Genomic DNA, 20,310 nt, shown 5'->3' with positions numbered 1-20,310 from the left:
TGGCACTTCCTGAATGTGCAAAACATACCAGAATATGTAAACAGAAAGGTTGTTAGGCCTACATTCAATTGTAAACAGAAATAATCGATCATGGCCCGGCCGATTATCGATGCAGCATCGTCCATGATTGATTGTTTACATGATTATTGATTAATTTCAACACCTCTACTCCTGTTGTCGTCGGGTCTAATCTGACCCATTCTCAAAAGGTTTCTATATCAGAACTTTGGGTTTCTTTCAACCAAATTGTCCAAAAAAATAACGTAGATGGTTCCGTGCAACCATTACTCTTTACAAGTCAAATAAATGATCAGTTCACTACTTTCATGCGATTTGATAGCATTTGAAAAAAAAATTGATAAAACGTTTAAAAAAAAAAAAAAAAAAGGGACAAAAAAAGCTTTAAAAAGTGATTAAAAAAAAAAAAAAGTTAATTTGACAAAAATGTCAAAAGCGCAAAAAAAAATCGTCAGAAAAGTGACAAACTTGAAGAAAAAAAACGCTTTAAAAAAAACCCGCTGACAAAGAAATCGTGAAAAAAAAATAAAATACAACGAAGTGTTGAAAAACGAGTTTTAATTTAAAAGTTTGACCCAGAAAAACAAAAAAGTTGCAGGGTGGAGAAGAAAACACGAAATCAACAGTTACCAGTCATACGTCTTAAGACCTTAGCTAATCCTAGCAATTAATTGCGGTTAAACCAAGAAACCGCGATTACGTAAAAGAATTGACAATTGGACCATTATCTTATAATTGTTACGGGCCTTGCTGTGATCGTGTTAACGGTCCGAAAAGTGCAAGTGTGTGTGAGAGCGCGAGCCCATGAGGGCATGCTTATCCGTGGGACTTATCCTTGGCACAGTTACGGTGCAGTAAATGTGCCACGAGTGACTAAAGATTAGGTCCACACATGTTGCACAGAGCCACACGCAGCTGGCATTGCAAACAGCCATGGCTGTTTCACATCAACACACACACAACCTGCCTCCATGCACAGCGCTTGTGGTTTTTGGTAAGATTAACTATAAAAAATGTGCCTAACCAAGGCAACACATTCTCCGTGTTTCACTCTTTTCCACGCGGTTACTCAACAACAGTTACAGGCCTGAAAAGATACACTGAGGTGGCTTTAATATAAATGTCTGCGTGGGAGGCGTCAATAGTGATGTGGCTCTAGGTTCAGGACACTGTAAAATGTTTCATGTGCACAGTAGTAACTGCTAGAAATCCTGCCGAGAAGCCTGAAAGGATTTATTTCACCATGCGACAAAAGTAATTTTGTTTTTTAAAACCCCGAGTCACTAACCTGTACCAACAATCTCTGTGTCCTCCCCGGGTGTGTTCTCCTCAGAACATCCGCTCTAAAGTGGAGCTGTCGGTGTGGGATCACCCAGAGGACATCAGCCTTTCCTTCACCGCCACCTGCCAGGATGGAAAGCCGCTGCCAGGCCTCAGGAAGTGTGCCGATTTGAAGATAGGAGACACTGTGAGTCCCGGTCCACGCTCTTCTCCTCTCTCTAACTTAGACTTAGACGTAGAATGTCCCCGAGAGGCAATTTGTTGTACAGTACAGGCATATTGACACACAATCCACAAAACAAACATCTACAGCACTATTTATCTAACACATAACATACACACATCAATAAATAGAATACAATAAAAAGGAGTATGTTGCTCTTCCATAAAAGGCCTAATGTCATAAATAAATGAAACTACTGCACAGTACTTCACATATATTCCTCCTCCAGTCATACCCCCCCTCCCTACATCTTATTTAATCGGGTTACTGCCATGGGAATGAATGAGTTTTTTGCTCACCTCACATTATAAATGTTTTATGCATCCTGTGAAAGTATTGCAGCAGCCTGGTTGTCTTCAGCTACATCGTTTTATTCCTTGGGGGAAGTGACTTACTGCGTTTGTCATCTTCAGGATACCTGTCTTTGAATGAATGAGATTATTCCATGACTACATTTTGCTAAATGATTTTCTGAGAGCAGTGGCCTGTCGGACGCATTCAGTTTTTGATTTTGACAGATGAGCTGTTCAGGCTATGGCATTGTCCTGGAAAAACATACACGTATGTGACTTTTTTTGTGTGAATAATGACACTATTGTATGTTTTTTTTTTTTTTTTTTTTTTTTTTTTTTTTTTTTTGGCCCGTTTTATTCAAATGACAATGTATTTCGCATTTGTCAATTTTTAACTTTCAATTTTGTCATGCAATTTCAATAAGCATTTTGCAATTGGCAATTTAAAATGCAAAGTGGCAAAATAGATTTTTAGGTCATGTCGTCCAGCCCTAATCCTTCTGCTCCGCTTAAAGAGTTGTTAATAACCACAGGCAATGACTAAAGAAAGCAAGTTGTGACTTGGCAGTCATGGCAGCAAATGCTGTGTGACCCTTGAATCCTCTTAAAGGGAGTTCCTGTCTGATGAAATCAAACCGAGATGGAGGGGGAGGATATTTTTATTTTTTTTATTGCTCCTCACTATAACCACAGAGACAGTGTTGGCACCTGGAAAGTAGCCACAGTAATGAAAGTCACTTTGACTGACTGAGTCTCTGAGTGTGTGAGGTTCACTCCAGGACACACACTCTGATACTCTCCCTACCAATCTTCTTGTTTGTCCCGTAGGTGTGGATCTCTGCTTTTTAACAAATTGTATTTTTAGCTGCTTATATCGCAGAGTTTCCTTTTAGGATTTTTTTGTTTCGCTGTCCCCCCCCTGTAGCCTAATTCCTTAAAACCTAAATTTTCTGTGTAATATAACACAACTTTTTTTACTATCATTACATCTATGACTTCATCTATAGACTTCCATTTTTATATCATATTACGCTCACTTACCATTTTAATGTTTCCAGATGTTTGATATCAGGACGATGAGCTGACAGAACTGACAAGTTGAACGTTGTCCAGTTAGAACGGACCCACCGCGGTGACGTTTTTGGAGGAGCTGTTGGTTTAGTAGTCAACTCGGAAGAAAGCGAACGTTTTGACAATAAACTACATCAACACAACAGTATGTGGAGTTCAACTGGACGGGCCCAACAACCTCTGGATAGTTCTACTTGGGTTAAATTGCAATGTGAGCGGCAGCCAACGGGGGGGGGGGGGGCATTATGTAGGCAGGATCATTTAAAAAGGTAACCACGACTACATTGTGCGTTTGTCCTATTTCTGATACCGTGGCGGCAGAAATTTTGCCATGGCGGGCCGCCACGACAAAATCAACATAGAGGAAACACTGTATCGAGCTTTAAAATGATTATCTATTACATCTAAACTAAGGGAAGAATCACTTGTCTTCAGACAGCTCTCTTGGCAGAGACTGTTCATTCCTAAGGGAATATTTGCCCTTTTGCCTCTCAGCTGGCATCAATTAACAGCTGATACAGCTATGGGCAAAGCTTTAGGTCTCACCCACTGTCTCAAGGCTGCATTCAGACCCTCAGCAGCCCAGTAAAAGAGCTGAAGCTGGCTGACCTTTTGCCTCACAATCATCAAGGCCGAGGATGAAGTGGGATTACTCTTGTGATAGTTTCCCAGAGTTGAGAAAACCGTCCCTTGTCATTATAAACAGCTGTGCAGTGTTTTGGTGTGTGATACGCGTTCCGGCTCATAGATCTGTTACTCAAACTGGACTTTCTAGATCTGCTCGCTGGTACATGTACAGTAGCAACATGGCCACATTAACACAGTCCCGTGCTTTTTATAAACACAGTTTAGTTTTCTGTCTAAACATGTCCTCACACGTGTCACAGGACTAGGGCTGCAGCTATCGATTATTTTTGTAATCGAGTATTCTACCGATTATTCCATCGATTAATCAAGTAATCAGATAAATACTTTTGTTTTATTGAAGAGCAATAATATACAATAGTTTGGTTTAATTTTCGGAATAAGCTACATTTTTATTGCCTACATTGCTTACAAGATCTCTCAAACTAAAGATGTTAAGTGCATTTAAGTGCCATATTACATAGTTTTTAAAGAAAACATTTTCTGAAATGCAATAACAACCTCAAACTAAGGCAAACATTAAACATACATAATGACCTTAAGTTGTGCAACTTAACTTTCAGAACTACAAGTTTCAACCTGAGACTGATATATAGACCTATATGTAAATATTAGTTCTACTCAACCTATTTTCATTCATATATTTGATTACAATGTCACACAGCTCTGTTACACTTATACTAGTAGATCGTTGATCAGCTGTTTCTCCGTAACGAGAGAGAGTGAGAGAAAATGGTGCGCAACAATCAGCTGTTTCGTCCGAATCTTTAGATCAGATTGTGGTCACCGCTACGTATTTTCTTGTCTTTTGTTTTTGGTAGTTGTTGTGTTTGGTGTAGTTTCATCGTCCATACGACTCTGTGATTTACTTTTGTCGGGTCCTCTTCGTGGAATGGATGATTAAGCTAGACTCGATGTTTTCTGTAGAGATGCTGAAGCATTGACGTCGTGCTGTTATTGTGGTAAGCTAGTTCCATTTTTCAGTAGACACACTGTACAGAGTTTTCGTTTTAACTACGTTTGAACTGATTCCAAACTTTGGACACTTTCTGTCGTTTTCTCCAGCCTGTCTCTTCTCTTAGCCCCATTACGCTCTTTCTTCATTTTGTAATCAGTCTTCATGGCATGTGTCGCCAGCAGCGTCAGCAACCGTAATGATCCTTCCAGCGGAAACATCTTTTCATACATTTCCTCAATAAAGTTGAAGAAAAACCCACATCTTTAATATTCCCAGCAAATTAGACGCTTTACAGCAGCCGTAACCACTTTGTACAATTTAAAAAAAGAAATAAAAAGTTATATTCTCATTAAATGCTTTAGGGCATGTCAACACACATCTTATCGGACCACTTCATTTAGCGTCCATGTGAAAACACTGGAGCTGGGATCTCTAAAAAGAATTATTTCAGTCGGGTTGAGGAAATTTTGTCCTCTGCCTGGTTCATGGGATTGCATTCGTAGTTGAATTGGGAAATTCAAAGTTAGGCAAGGTGAGCGCTGGCTTTTGTGATACCAGTTATCCAGCACTGATGGACGGGACAGCAGCAGCAGTAAGAGTACGCCTCGCATGCGGAAATAACCTCTTGAATGTTTGAAGACTGCTGTATTTTCCTTGGCTGTAAGCCTTCTCAGTTGCTGTCTTCTGTGAACAAAAGCAGAGGTCGGGCGACACAGGATGACAGTACATCTTAATTGCTTTGCATTTTGCACAGACCTCTCCTTGGTGGTCACTTTGTATTCTGTACAGGCTTCAATTATGATTAGTATTGAGTCCTGGATCTATTGAAAATGCTGGCAAGGGGGCAGCTTCGTACATGCTGTCACACATAGAACTTCAGCGTGGTGGAATTCCTCTCCCAAAACCCCCCGTGCTCTTCACTCGGCTGCATTATATTCCTGGGACGGTTTTGGGATGGGAACGGGTGGTGAAGGAGTTGAGGCTGATTGAGGCAGAACAACAGAAGTGAATAGAGGGGGTGGGGGGGGGGTCTCGGGTGATTGGCCTTGCTCATGTCTTTTATCCTCAGCAGTGAAAGGAGATGGAGAGAGCGGCTCAGTCCGCTGGGTGCCAAACTCGCCAGTCTGTGCTGGGGATATGGCCCAGTCCGCGGCCCAGGTGTCAGTCACTGTGTCTGTGTGAGCTCGCCATCGAGCCCGATGCTGCATCTCAATGACCTCGCACAAAAGTAGGCAGGAGGAGGCCTGTGAAACCGCAAGCCGTGAAAGAAGTGAACTGGCAGGAAGGAGAAATGCTAGCTGGAGTGTATGTAGTTAATCCGGCGTCCTTTTCACTGTTACACGGCAGAAATGTACGACCACTAATCAAATGAATGAAACCAAGTCTACGCCAACATACCACAGGGAAATAATGTCTCCAAACAAACCAGAAGCATTTTGATTCTATTAGATGTTGTTTTGTATGGTCTTCATGGGGATTCGCGCAGTTAATTGAATTTAAGGCAGTCATAAGAATTCCATCATCCATGGGTTTTTTGTTTTTGTTTTATCATGAGGAAAATGGTTGTCTCGGTTTTTGTGCGCGTTCCGTATTTTTTTTAGAAAGTTTAGTCTCTGTTAGGGCTGCTCAGTTATGGATGGAATAAGGATCATAATCAGTTATTTTGGTCAGTATTGAAATCAAGATTATTTAACACAGTTTCTCATTGACATTAGGAAACATGTTGCATTTATTGAAGTTAAAAACACTTAAACAAATCACCAGTGAAAACTCCTTGAACTGTGAAATTTCCCCTTAATACTTTACCCATTTGAACTTTTTGTTTTCATTCAGAACACAAGACAAAGTACCAGTTTACTTGAAAATGAATGTGTTCCTGATTACGTTGTTTTGTGATCGTAGGGAGCCGAAATTGATTAATTGCACTGCCCTATTCTCAGTTGTGCCTTCTTAAAGGGGCTGTACTCGACATTCAGAACTTTAAAATAGCAGCAAACTAATATTTTCTATGTAAAGGGGAGTAATGGCGTCCTGAGCAGAGAGTCACACTCCCTCCGTGTGTGTTGTTATCTAAGCTTCTCTTCTTTGTTTTGATAGCCGGTCCGGCCACGTGTGCATGTTAGTGCATGTGGCCATGGAAAAAACATAGGTATTTCACATACTGGGCAATGGTCTGTGAGAGCCGTGTGGAGGCAATCCTTATTGATCCCTTACTGATACCTAATTGATCCCCCTCAGGGAAATGATTTAGTTGCAGTTGCTCACAGTCACATTCAAGGTAAAAATAAGAGTAAGAAAAGAGCAAAAAAGTGTATAAAGTAGCATAGCTACAATAACAAATAAATAAAAACAGTAAGTGAGATTAGGTTACAAGTAAGATTAGGTTTAAAAATGTTTCAAATGGATTGTACAAATTCTATTGTGGTGCAGTGTCAACATAAATACAGTACAGACATAAATGAGTACAGTGTGTATAAGTAGCAGCAGTGTAAAAATAATACCTTTGTACATGTAGCGGATACATTTTTGCACCAAGTAATTATTGTACATAATTGTCCAAGAATATTGAGGTGTGATGTGGAGATGCGTGCTGTGAGACCAGTTTTGACACTTTGGGCCCTATTTTAACGATCTAAGCGCACGGCGTGAAAACGCATGGCGCAGGTGCGTTTAGGGCGTGTCTAAATCCACTTCTGTTAGTTTGACGGCGGGGAAAAAAAGGGTCCGTGCACTCGGCGCTTGGTTCAAAAGGGTTGTACTTAGTGTCTTCATTAATTCATAGGTGTGTTTTGGGCGTAACATGCAATAAACCAATCAGAGTGTCATCTCCCATTCCCTTTAAAAGCCAGGCGCGTTTGTACCTTGGCACATTGCTATTATGATGGAGGATTTGCTCCGACATTTTTTTATTTGTAATTTTTTGCATGTTTGTGTGCTGCTGCCCATCCCTGTGTGTGTGTGTGTGTGTGTGTAACGAGCATAGTGTGCGCGCGCTGTGCAAGAGCCTAGGCGCATTTTACTAATTCACTTATTGACTTTAGACCAAGTTTTTGTTATTGATCACCTCCCGCTGCCTTAAGATAGCAATACACCAAGAATGCACCTGAACACACCTCCCTGTAAGGGCGTTTTCACACATACCTCATCTGGTCCGGACTTTCGGACTTTTCAGTTTGATCCGAACCCAAATTACAGGTGTGAAACCTCCCCCCGGACCACGGTCCGGATCAAAAGACCAAATTTCGGTCCGATTAAAAAGAGGTGGTCTCGGTCCGGACCAAACTGAACCATGGTCCGGTTTGTTTATAGTGTGAGAGCAATTTTTGGATGGTTCAGACTTTCGGACCAAATACATGAAGCTCTGGAAGGCTCTCCTTGTGTTACAAGACGGGGGAAGCCCCTTTTAAGGAATAGCTCGGTGCTTATGTTTACGTGAGAGACGGTAACGGTGTCAGCGCTCAGATCAGACAGCTGTCTGCTATCAGAGCAGAGAATACATCAGCAGTTTATTTGTTAAGGGGTAGTAAATGTACAGTGTAGGTTTCCGTTTGTCTCTGAATAAATGCTCCCGGAAGAAAGTTCCCGCGTCTTTGCTTCTCAACATCACAGCAAAACAAAAAGAGCCGCGGCAGTATGGGGAGAGCAGCAGCAGTCAGTAGGGGTCAGTAGGGGAGAGTAGGGGTCAGTAGGAGAGAGCAGCAGTCAGTTGAAAAAACTCTGACACAGAGAGAGGATACGAGAGGACGGGGAAGCCCGTCTACAAACCAATCAAATATAAGTATCTGGAGACGCAGCTCACGTATGTGATGACGGCAGGACGTAGTTTTGTCACGTATAGATCTTTAGTGTGCTTGCAGTGTGAAACCAAAACTTACCGGATCAAATGCATACAATGTAACAAAAACATGAACCTTGGTCCGGACCTTGGGTCGGACTTTAAGGAGTGAAAACGCCCTAAGATGGGCGCAGGTGCATTTGCTATTTAAATGACGTGGGGGCTGGACAGGAAATTGACAACTGTGTCGGTCTTAAACTAGCAAAGACACTTGCGTCGGGCTTTGTGCTGCACTGGGTGCAAGATAGGGCCCTGGTATAACACTCAGAGGGAGGAGTTATATTGTTTGATGGCCGCAGGCAGGAACGGCCTCCTGTGGCGCTCTGTTGTGCATCGTGGGTGTCTGAGTCTGTCTGTTTTAAATAATTACATCACTCACCTAACTGTGTGTTGAGGTATTTACTCAATGCGTTTTTAGAATCATCTCTTCCTTCTTTCCTTTCCCCCCCGTCTTCCCCAAATGTCCTCTATATTACTACTCCTCCCTCCCAAGTTTTCGCCCCCCATGCTTCTCCACTAGCTCATCATTCAGTTGTCCCAACCAGCCACATGATTGGGCGAACAGGCCTCCTCGCGATTCACATTTACAGGAAATTTAATTGTGTCCCTCGTTATCTTGTTAAGCTTCCTGCGCTGAAGTGAAGGGGGGAATCCAGGCGACATGTGACGTAGGCTCTTCCTGTATCAGCTTGTGTTGTATGCTGGACTGAAGTTAAAAAAAAAAAAAGACTCCATTTTAATCCCCCCTTAAACTAATAGATTCATGAATTGCTCACTGGTAATGGTTTGTATTAGGGCTGCACTATATAAGTAAAATATGGAATATGCGATAACGTTGTTACTTGATGTTACTGCGATAAACCGATATTAAAGTATTCTCAGTTCAGCCTTTCTGCTGCTTTCAGTAATCTGCTAAAATACAACACATTGCTTGTTGAATTTAAAACAAATGAAAGGAAATCATTTCAACTTTATTTTATTGAACATTAAATTGAACATTAAAAGGCACCACAAAAAAAAGAATGACTGTTACATTTTAAAGTGCAGCTTTCTACTGATATTTACGTGTATGTACTAACGCTTTTGAGCCCACTTCAGGCGTATTCGTTTCTGTCACGATCTGTCAAGTGTTTGGCGAGGTTTGGACCCAAATGCAGTTTAGTAGTAATTTATTAAAACAAAAACAGTCTTACACAAAATGTGCTCCGGAAGGTAGCCAGGCAGGAAACAAACAAAACACGGAATCCGACATACAGAAACCGCACGCAACAAAATGCAATGATCCGACAAGAGACAAGGACAGAACAGGAACTAAATACACCAGGTAACGAGGACTAACACTGGACCGGTGACACAACAGGTGAAACAAATCAGGGTCGGGCAGAACAATCAAAAAGGCGGGAAACAAACAAAGACAGGAAGAAAGCTAGACAAGACAAGGGAGACAAGACAGACTACAAAATAAAACAGGAAACGGAACATAACAGAAAAACAAGACTACCACAATAAGACAGACAAATACAAAACCCTGACAGTTTTTCAACGTGTGCGTAAAAGCATGGCGAGGTACGTACAAACAGGGCGCACTGAGGTAAAAGCGCAGACTGCCTGTCGCACGAACTGAAAATGGCAAATTGCGCGTTTCCGTGTCATGCATATGCATTCACGGGAGGGTGAAGGGGAAAGTGGGAGTTTCCCATAAAGAGATGGGAGGGGAAGCGTAAAGTGCGCCTAATTATGTATTCCGCGGTATGTACAAAAACCTCCCGTGACAGCGCGCCTCTATTTTGCGGTGAAACATCTCCGCCTCTTAAAAGCAGGTGGAAACCAGGATGCGGGTTTCCTCTCATATACCTCCTGGTGAAATGGCAGCAGTAATCCGAGCAAGACGAAGACATAGGCCAAGGAGACGAGCCGAAAGGATTTTTGCCACAAGGATCACACTTTTTCCGTTGAGTGAACACGAAATCATTAAGTGTTACAGATCAAGCAGCAATGCAATATTACAGTTACTGGAAGAAATCAAAGACGAAATTGAATCTCCGACTCAGCGTTCACATTCCATTCCAGCAGTTGTTAAACTCCTCGCTACATTACAAATATTGGCATCAGGATCATTTCAAACAGCCGTAGCATCAGCAGTGGGAATATCGCAGTCTGCACTGAGCCGTATCATAGCACCAGTACTTAACGCTTTGCTACAGCGCTGATTACCCAATGAACTGCGGGTTTGGTAAATACGACGTAAGCTGAAGTATCGCAGCGTGCGCTTTCTGCGGGTTGGCCATGTCGCCGATAACGCTACATTCGCAAATGTACTAGAGATGTTCCGATACCAGTATCGGTATAATCTCCGATACTGCCTAAAACACTGGTATCGGGAAGTACTGGAGTTTATGCACCGATCCGATACCACGTAATAAAGCCCTAAAGAAAAAATACGTCAAAGTAGTTTATTTATGTTCTTTTTCCGTTATAACTGACTGTCAAACTGGAGAATAAAAGAAAGTTCTGGGGCGTTCATTGTTTGTGTTTGTTCATGTTTCACAAAGAGTTTAACCTGAGCCAGACCGACAACAAAGATAGAAATAATATCACATCCATACAGAGATAGTAGTATACAGCTGTTAGAATAAAATATATGACACACTGGTATCGGATCAGTACTCGGTATCGGCCGATAGGCAAGTTCAGGTATCAGAATCGGTATCGGGAAGCAAAAAATAGTATCGGACCATCTCTAAAATGTACGTACATCTGGCCCTGAGGGTCTTTCGCAATATGGTTATTGCGCCAGTTGATATCGCGGTGGCAATAAAAAAAAACATATATTGCGCAGCCCTAGTTTGTATGTTTGCATGATAAACTATCTAGTTGAAATAATTAGCAATCAGGGCTTTACCAAATGTCATTCTTTTTTTTTCATACCGATTTGTTTTCCGTGCAGAACATAATTAGCGCCGACCTGATGGCAATTCACTAAAAAGTGCATGGTCAGGTTTAGTTAATATATGATCAGCTTTCTGAACCACTCGTTCCTTCCACAGAGGGCTGAGGTCTTTCCGCCGGACTCCAGTGATCTTGTAGCAGACCTTAACAATGTTAGACAACAACACATTTGGAACGGGACAGGCCTTGCCCAGGTTGTGAAGTATCGGTCTTGAAATACCCTTTTTACTCTGGAGATCCAGATCCAAACGCAGGATGTTCCTGCCAAGAACAGCAGGCGCTGCAGTGGTGGAATATTTGCTTTTGGTGAAGTTTAGTTTAGGCTTGGTTTACACGTGGCCGGCTATTTTCATAAATGGACATTTCAACCTCTCCGTTTAAAAAAAATAACATCATGCACAGCTGTCAGTTTTTAGAAAAGTGTTCGTTTACATGTACCCGTGTATATATGCCATTAATGGCGTCAAGAGCATGCCAGACCTGTAGGTGGCAGTGTAACAAGAAGCTCAAGCCCACGTTAGCCAATCAGAATCTCGAAAATAGCAACAACAGCAACGAATCACTTTCTCTTTCTCTCTCTCGGCTGCCTAAACCTCCGTTTGTCTCAGTTTACATGCAAACGTGCAAACGAAGATCTCAAAAATATCCACTCTGGCCGGAGTTTTTAGAAAGACTCGTTTTCAGAGGCGAATTCTCCGTTTGCGTGTAAACGGAGGGCACAAACGAAGGGAAATGTCTACGTGTAAACAGGGCCTTAGTGTGACTCGCGTCTTTCACTTTCAGCTTTTAGTTGTTCTTCGCTTTAATGTTCTTCTTTCCTGTGATGGCCCTGCCCCAGTATCAGCCATAACTACAGCAGATAACTTGTAAAATAACAACATTAAAATACAATTAGGCCTACATAAAGACATCTCTTGCTACCTTTTACCTGGCTCAAAAGGCTGGATACTAACACAGGCTTTTCCGGTGTTAAAAAGAAATCTGTGACCCGTCAGAATGTGTTCCTGTAGCGCCGTCTACCTGCCGCAAAACATTCTGTGATTTCGCGGGAAAAATCAAACCCGGGCAGATGTCTTACTAGAAAACTATATAAAAAATAGCATTCTTTTAACTTTTAGTCTCGTTTTCTTACAGGTCATTTAAGACCATTGTATGAAAAATGACAGAGCTTCAGAAACATTAAAGTTATTGAACTTATTAATTATTATCGGGTCCAAATATCCTTTATCGGTCCCATTAAAGGGGAACTGTGCAGTTTTTAGCTTAATTTTCCTTAACTGAACCGCATCGGAGTCAATGGAATGGTTATATGACTTTTTTCGGGTTGAATGGTGGCCGTCTCGCTTCCCCCTAGCGCCTGTGAGCAGAAAAACCACCCTTGCAACATTGATCAGAAACTTTATCTGCCACAGAGTTTCTTGTCAGCTTGATGTTGGCAAACGCAAGTTGCTTCTGCTCCGTCAGCGTTCTAAGGCCATTGTAGGAAAAAAGAATAATGTAACGGACCCGGAAGAGAAGGGTAATGTTTCGAGAAAAACCTCAGTGGACATGGATCTGTGCGTTTGCCGGCTTCTTTGAAAACAAATGCACATGACCAGAGGGAGAAGATGGGAGGGGGGAGAGTCACCAACGAGTTTTTACGACAGTGTTGCCAAATATATATATTCCGAAGATGTAGGTGGCGCTCTATAGAGAAACCTGGGAGCAAAAAGCGAGAAAACGGTGAAGAAATTGCCAAAACTCCATAGCGCCCCTTAATCGCTGGTCGACCCCTAGAACAGACAGTGTTGAGGACGGCTGCTGGGATTGAGTAAATATGAGGAAAATACCAGACAAACGTGCTCATGTTGGGACAGAAAATAACAGCTAGGGTTTGGGTTTCTCCTCTTGTCAAGACTTCCTTCCTTCCTCTGAGCAATCAGATGGGTGTAGCTATAGTGTCATGTCCCACTTTCTGCACAGACACACACACAGCACTCTGTATAGTCATCTTTGGGTGAAATAAGCCCACTGGTGTAAAGAAAACATCACAGAGTCATGTAGTTCATGTCCACAGGCTAGCTAGCAACTGCCTGGTATTTGTATAGTAGCTGTGTTTGCTCACCTTAAAAGGTGTAGGGTGGGATCAGGTCACTTAGTAATATGGAGACTCGAGGTGGTTGAAAAATTGTGGTTTAGAGGCTGTGTGATGTTTCTATTGTATACAAGCCAACTCCATATCTCAAATCATCTGAACTTGACCTGAACCCTTCTCATTCTACAAACAGGAAGTCGCTATCCTTTCTCCATCAGTGCCGGTATTTTGTGTATTTTTATTTCTAATCATACCATCAAAATTAGGGGTGTTGAAATGAATTGCTACATCAATGCAACGCGATGCGGCCCTGGACGATTTTGCCTCGATGCAGTGACAGACCATAACTGCAACATTTTTGTGTTTTGCCCTTTTGTCTGCTGTGTTCAGACTAGGCATGGGCCGGGTTAACGGTTTCAAGGTATACCACGTTTTCAAAACCACTCAAACGTTCCGCCATACCGTTCCTGCGGTATGAGCAGTTTTTTTTTTTGTATGAGTCGTCAAGGAAAGAAAGTGGAGTTTAGAAATCCCTCTTCCTGCAAGTGTGCAATGTGTTTAAAAATAAAGTATATCGTGTTCGAAAAACACAATATTCGTTAAAGAAATGTTTCAAACCATTCTGAATTAAGTATTGTGGTGCTGCAGAGAAGTCCCAGTCTACAAATCCTATCCTACAGAAAACATTGGCACAGATCCTCGCAAAAATCACTATAATCATTTTACATTTTTAAAATTTTAACATTTTTCAATGAAAATGAGAATAAGGATACAAAAATGATCGTTCCCTACAAAATCGGGAATCGTATCTCAATCGCAATATCAGTCAAAAATAATCGCAATTAGATATTTTCCTCATATCGAGCAGCAGTACAGCAGAGGCCCTGGTGAACGAAGCATAATTGAGACAGTATGTCAATTCCCCTTAAGTCCCTTACCCACCCGCAAACCAACCCACATCAGGTCCAAACCAGACAGGGACAGACGACACAGACACATGCACACAGACAAATACATACCAGTAAGGACATACAACATCCAAAAGATACAAATAAAAAATAAATAAATACGTCTGTACGTCAAGTGGAACAGTCTCGAAGGAACTCAGTCCTCCTCCAAGTCAGGAGATAAGCTGAGGGACTCAACGAGTTCTAGGAAAGGGTTCCATGTCTCTAGAAATGTCGAGATAGAGCCTTTAAGTGAAGAGCTAAGCAGGAAGATTCTTTTTTTTTTTTTAAGAGCAGGTACAATAAAAAGGGGATTTTTCTACATTGAATTTGTTGATGAAAACCATGTGTAGCAATATATGATGGTAATATCGAGGAGGTGACGCCATCGTGTGCATTGTGATATTGAATTCGAATCGTTGACCGGATTAATTGTAATTCAATCAAATCGTGAGACCGGTGAAGATTCACACACCCAATCTAAACATCTTTGCAGGTATCGTTCAACGTGAGCGTGGAGGCGAGGAGCTGCCCTCCCCGCGGCACCGACCAGAGCTTCACCATCAAGCCGGTGGGGTTCAAAGAGCGTTTGGAGGTGTCTGTGGATTATCAGTGCGACTGCGGCTGCAGCCGGACCGCACAAACCAACAGCAGCATCTGCAGCTCCATAGGTACAGTAGCTCATCTGGCATTCCACTTTTCCATATTTATGGACATTTCACATGGATTTACAGGGAGCTAAATGTTTGAACACGATAAACTACTTAGAACTGTGTAAAAAAAAAAGTACAATCTGTTTAAAAATGATTAAAATAAAGACCTCATTGTACCAGCAACAATGCGACACAGCAGTGCAACCTTGTGGGTGTTTTTACATTTCATATTAAAACAAATTAATCAAATCAATGTGTAGGGACCTTTTCCCGCTTCGGTACCTCTACAGGTTGGAAGCGGAATTGTCCATTACATCACATCGTCCAGTTCACTCGAACTACAGATCCGCTACCCGATCTGGCAAACTTGCGTAATGTAATGTAATGGACAGTTCCGCTTCCAACCTGTAGGGGGACCGAAGCGGGAAAAGTTCCCTTTTAAAATGATCCAGTTAATCAACGCAGTACCAGTTAAAGGCGCTCTAAGCGATGTCGAGCGTTTTTTAGGCTACAGCTTTTTTTGTCCTCACTACCCGCTAGCTGCCTGTCCCCTGAACATACTGTAAAAACCGCGGTCTCTGTAGACAGCCCAGGCTCCACAAACGCTCCTGCATGGAAGGCAGGGAGAGGGGACGGGATGAGGAGGAGGGAGGGGCGAGCTAGCCTCCGTTTTGTTTGACAATACTTTGAACGTCAACAAGAAGTAACATCACCCAACATCGCTTAGAGCACCTTTTTAATATAGCCTATGCTTCCAAAACCTGCATAACCAACAAATTATGACTTTGCAAAACTCAATATGCACACAGTGGAGCTGGCAGCAACCACACACTACAACGACGGAGTCTGCCTTGCATGTAAAAAAAACAACCCTGCTCCGCCTACGTGACGTGTCCGTGCCCCATGTATTTCGGCCGTTAGACTCTGGTATATAATTAGCAGCTAATTTGCCTTTTCCCTTCATAGATTCTCTCTTTTCTATTTATGTTTAATGTTAATTAAATTGCAGGGATCAACATTGTCTTACAGCAGGAAACGCAACAATTTTGAAGGCAAGGCGACATAAAAATCCATGTGAAAATCAGCTCCTGTAAAAAAAAAAAACATGAGCTTTGTTAATCACACAGGAGAGAAAACTTGTGCTTCGTGTAGGTTGAAAACCTTCAAGAAAGGTTGAACACCTCAATCAGTGATGTCGGACCTGATACTTTGTCTTCAGTAACTAAACTAAAAACTCCTACTTTTACCCCATAAATTGACTACTTTCTTGGGCATGATTATGGAGAGGCTCTGACTTGTGGTTGTTGTTGAGATAATGATGGCCATAAAAGCCAAAAATATACTCTAACCATATTTTTAAACTTTTAAGCTATACTTTAAGATATTTGACATACAGTAGGTATTACGTTTATATCAGTTATCATACCGCTTTTATGCAGGAGAACATTCAATTATTTCTGTACACATTTAGAGATGTAGTGGGTGCCTTCAATGACTAACTGGGAAAATCAAAACCAAGTGCAAGGGGGCAAGACACAAAACACTATAATCTGACTGGAAACATTTCAGATTTGGGAACTACTGTACTCTGTAGAAGGCTTGAAATGAGCAAAACAGCTAGAAATGGAAGGAAGTTTGTTTGTTTGGGATCTTCATTGGCTCCTGCATTGCGTATTCTTCCTGAGGTCCTTACAACTCTCTTTATAATGGGACAATGCAATAATTAATATGCACATTACAGTACATCATAAACAATGCAGAATAGGAAATTATAAGACAAAAAGACAACTCGTATGATAACAAAATTCACACATAGGACAAGGACAGACACATACGGCGCTTACCCGCTGCTAGTACCAGCTCTGCTCGGCTCAACTCGACTCGGCCGCGGTGCCCGGTCCTCCATTTTCCATTGCAGATTTAGTACCGCCTCATGCGTGAGGCGAGCGTGGCTGGTCGTCACAGCAACACCGCAGGAAACTGCCGTGACCTAACTAGAGATGGTCCGATACCATTTTTTGCTTCCCGATTCCGATACCTGAACTTGCGTATCGGCCGATACCGAGTACTGATCCGATACCAGTGTGTCATATATTTTATTATGTTTTAACAACTGTATACTACTATCCCTGTATGGATGTGATATTATTTCTATCTTTTGTTGTCGGTCTGGCTCAGGTTAAACTCTTTGTGAAACATGAACAAACACAAACGATGAACGTCCCAGAACTTCTTTTATTCTGCAGTTTGACAGTCAGTTAAAACGGAAAAAGAACATAAACTACTTTAACGTTGATTTTTCTTTAGGGCTTTATTACGTGGTATCGGATCGGTGCATAAACCCCAGTACTTCCTGATACCGATACCAGCGTTTTAGGCAGTATCGCGTTAGGTCTAGAGATGAGACGATACCGATATCGGTATCGTCTCATCTCTAGACCTAATGCGACACACACACACAGACACACACAACGTCGAAGCTTGTGTTGTTGTTGCCACAGCCAGAAGACACATTTTGTTAAAAATGGCGGGTTTGTTCAGGACACCCCCGCCTGTCGCTAGCAATGACGACACAGTGATTAGTGACGATTCTCTCCGACCAATCAGTAGTCTGCAGGTTTTCACGTCACCTTTTGGTATCGCCTCAGCTCGCTTGGAACCTGGACGGAGGTGATACTAAAAAAAGTACCTGTTAGCTAGTGTATAGCTAACGGAAAACCAAAAAAGGCGAGTAGAGTCGAGGCGGGTCAAGCAGGTACCATGTAATAGAAAAATGCCAATAGACAGGACAGCTCCACCAGTGCAGTCCATACGTTCATGTTTTAACACTTTTTTTTTATGACAGGTACATCAACATGCTATCATCACATAACATCTGTTTCACCCTCTCAGGACACATCTCAACACTTAACACACACACACACACACACACACATATTTTGTTAAAATCTCAACCAGTGTAGTTTCTGTGTCTACTCAACGTCTCTAATCAATAGAAGTTGATATGTGTAGCTGAATAATCCTGCAGAATAAATGAACAAATACAGTATACCTGGACGTGAAAGTCATGCCTCAAATCAGCCAGCAAAAGAAAGTAACTCTTGCCTCTTGCAGGTACGTATAACTGTGGGACATGTCACTGTGAGCCGGGCTACCTGGGCGCCCGCTGCGAGTGCCAGGAGGGCGAAGCCAGCAGCATGTACCTCAGCGCCTGCCGGGAAGCCGAGGGCAAGCAGATCTGCAGCGGGCGAGGAGAGTGCAGCTGCAACCAGTGTCTGTGCTATGAGTCGGAGTTTGGCAAGATTTACGGCAGCTACTGCGAGTGTGACGACTTCTCCTGTGCCAGACACAAAGGCGTCCTCTGCTCAGGTAGGACCATCATCCACAGATTTGTCTACATTCTATACCACTGAAGCTGAGTTGGCCTGAGTTGTGTATTTGAATTCAGCTGCCAGGGCGACGTTAAGAGAATCCTTGTGTTTGATTTCTTGTGCTTGTAGTGAGGTGGTGGTTTGAACCACAGCTGTTGAGACACCGCACCTCTCTGGGTATTGAACTTAATGAGAATACAAGCTGACATCAAACACACTGTAAACTCTTTAGATCTGCTGCTTGTTGTGGGTTATGGTTAAATATAATGCACATTCATGGTGTTGAGTCACATTCCCATACCTGCTCTGGGTGTGTCTTGGTGGTTTGGCCCTCTCCTGACTCCTCTGCAACCAAACCCAGCTTTTATTTTTGAGCTGAAAGAGTCACCTGCAGGGCTGCTGGCTTAGCTCCCTAAAGGAGCTCAGAGGAGCAGCTGCAATAGTAGTTGTTCAGATGTTGAGCAGTTTTTGTCGTGTTTTGTGTCTGCCTCGGAGGGCTTGGTTTGGTTTGATACTTGTCTTGGAATGATGGAGGACCTGAGAGAGGGGGAAAGACTTTTTCACTTTGCTTTTGTTTGCTGGAAAATAGATTGAAGTAAACACAGTATGAGACAAATTTAGCACAAGAGATGTACGACCAAAACCAACAACCCTGACTACGTTTACATGCACATGCCCATGATATTCCGAAAAAGACGATATTCCGACCAAGCTGTTTTCATGGCAAATGGAAGTGAATATTCCACCAGTATTCCAGTTTACATGTAGCAGTGCAACAATTTTTCAAAGCTTTCCACCGTTGGCGGACTTGTTAGACCGTGTGAACACAGCCTCCCTTATTTATTCCTTCAACCACCTTCTTGAAAAGGTCGGCGTTGCGATGTTTGTGCATAACCAAAAACCTGTTGATATCCAAGTCTTTCATAATGTTTAAAAGTAGCTGTGTTTCTCCTTCTTCTCTTTTCGGTATGCATCTCTACCGCAGCCTTGCCAAACTGTTTGGTTTGTGTCCAACAACCATAGCAACGCACAGAGCTAACCGTAAACTGTCAAGAGGCCAAAGAATGCCTCTAAAACCTGAATAATACTGGCATTTCCCACGTCTTAATCGAAAAATGCTAAATTCGGAAAAAGGACATTTTTGGAATATCCAAACGGAATATGCTGTTTATGACCTGTATCAAAATTCAGAATATTTTTCTATATTTGGAATTATAGTGTAATATTGGTGTGCATGTAAACATACTCACTGAGATTGTACAGTTACTCTCAAAGCTTTGAGCCGAAGCCCTGTGGCCTTTAATTATGTAAATTTTGCCATTGTGAGGCATAAATATGCTCTATTAATCAGGGATTCGTGTGCTGATACCAACCATTAATCCTCTTCCTCTCACTGAGCCGTCCCTGCTTTACTCTGATGCCCAAAGAGACTCTGAGCCAAACCTGCCTTTTTCATACAGAGTATCTGCTCCTGCTCTACCAAACAGGCCAAACTGTTGTGTTCCCAGAACATCGGGTCCAAGTTGTGGCGCGAGACCTCTAGCCTGGAGGAAGGGGAGGGGCTCACTGGCTCATCCCAAAGCCAATGGCTGTTCCTGTGAAACCACAGAGAGCGCTTTGTGAGAGAGGGGCCAGCTTTGGTGCAATCCCCTAACACAATGCCTGCCTTTATTTATCTATACCCAGTAGAAACGGAAGTCTTTCGTTTAGTCAGCAGCAAGGCTGGACACGCTGAATGCACAGATGCAGAATGGATTGTTTGTGCCGATCATCGACAAGCAGTCATTAAAACTTAACAGTCCACTACCTTCTGCCGCTCTACTCTTCTCTACTCCTTTCTCAGCGTGGTTGCCCAGTGTGGAGCCGTAATGAGTTCCTAATGATACCATGAACGGTACGCCTCCTCCACACTTTCCTCCCAATCTGTCAGTTAATTATTGTGGCGTGCCCTGTGTTAAAGGTATGCTGTAAAAACTACTCTGTGCCCGCACG

General features: G+C 42.4%; 1 protein-coding gene across 1 annotated transcript in view; it reads left to right on the top strand.

Annotated features, from left to right (window-relative positions):
- The window catches only part of itgb5 (integrin, beta 5), a 67,837-nt gene that overhangs the window by 11,519 nt on the left and 36,008 nt on the right, over window positions 1–20,310 (top strand). Inside the window, exons 9-11 of the mRNA XM_078262564.1 lie at window positions 1,352–1,486; window positions 14,791–14,965; window positions 18,062–18,316. Coding sequence (XP_078118690.1) covers window positions 1,352–1,486; window positions 14,791–14,965; window positions 18,062–18,316 — 565 coding nt within the window. The remainder of the gene's footprint in view (window positions 1–1,351; window positions 1,487–14,790; window positions 14,966–18,061; window positions 18,317–20,310) is intronic.

Source organism: Sander vitreus, chromosome 11, assembly GCF_031162955.1.
Source record: "Sander vitreus isolate 19-12246 chromosome 11, sanVit1, whole genome shotgun sequence".
NCBI classification, from domain to species: Eukaryota; Metazoa; Chordata; class Actinopteri; order Perciformes; family Percidae; genus Sander; species Sander vitreus.
The sequence above is the reverse complement of the archived record's forward strand: the minus strand, read 5'-3'. Positions and strand labels throughout refer to the sequence as shown.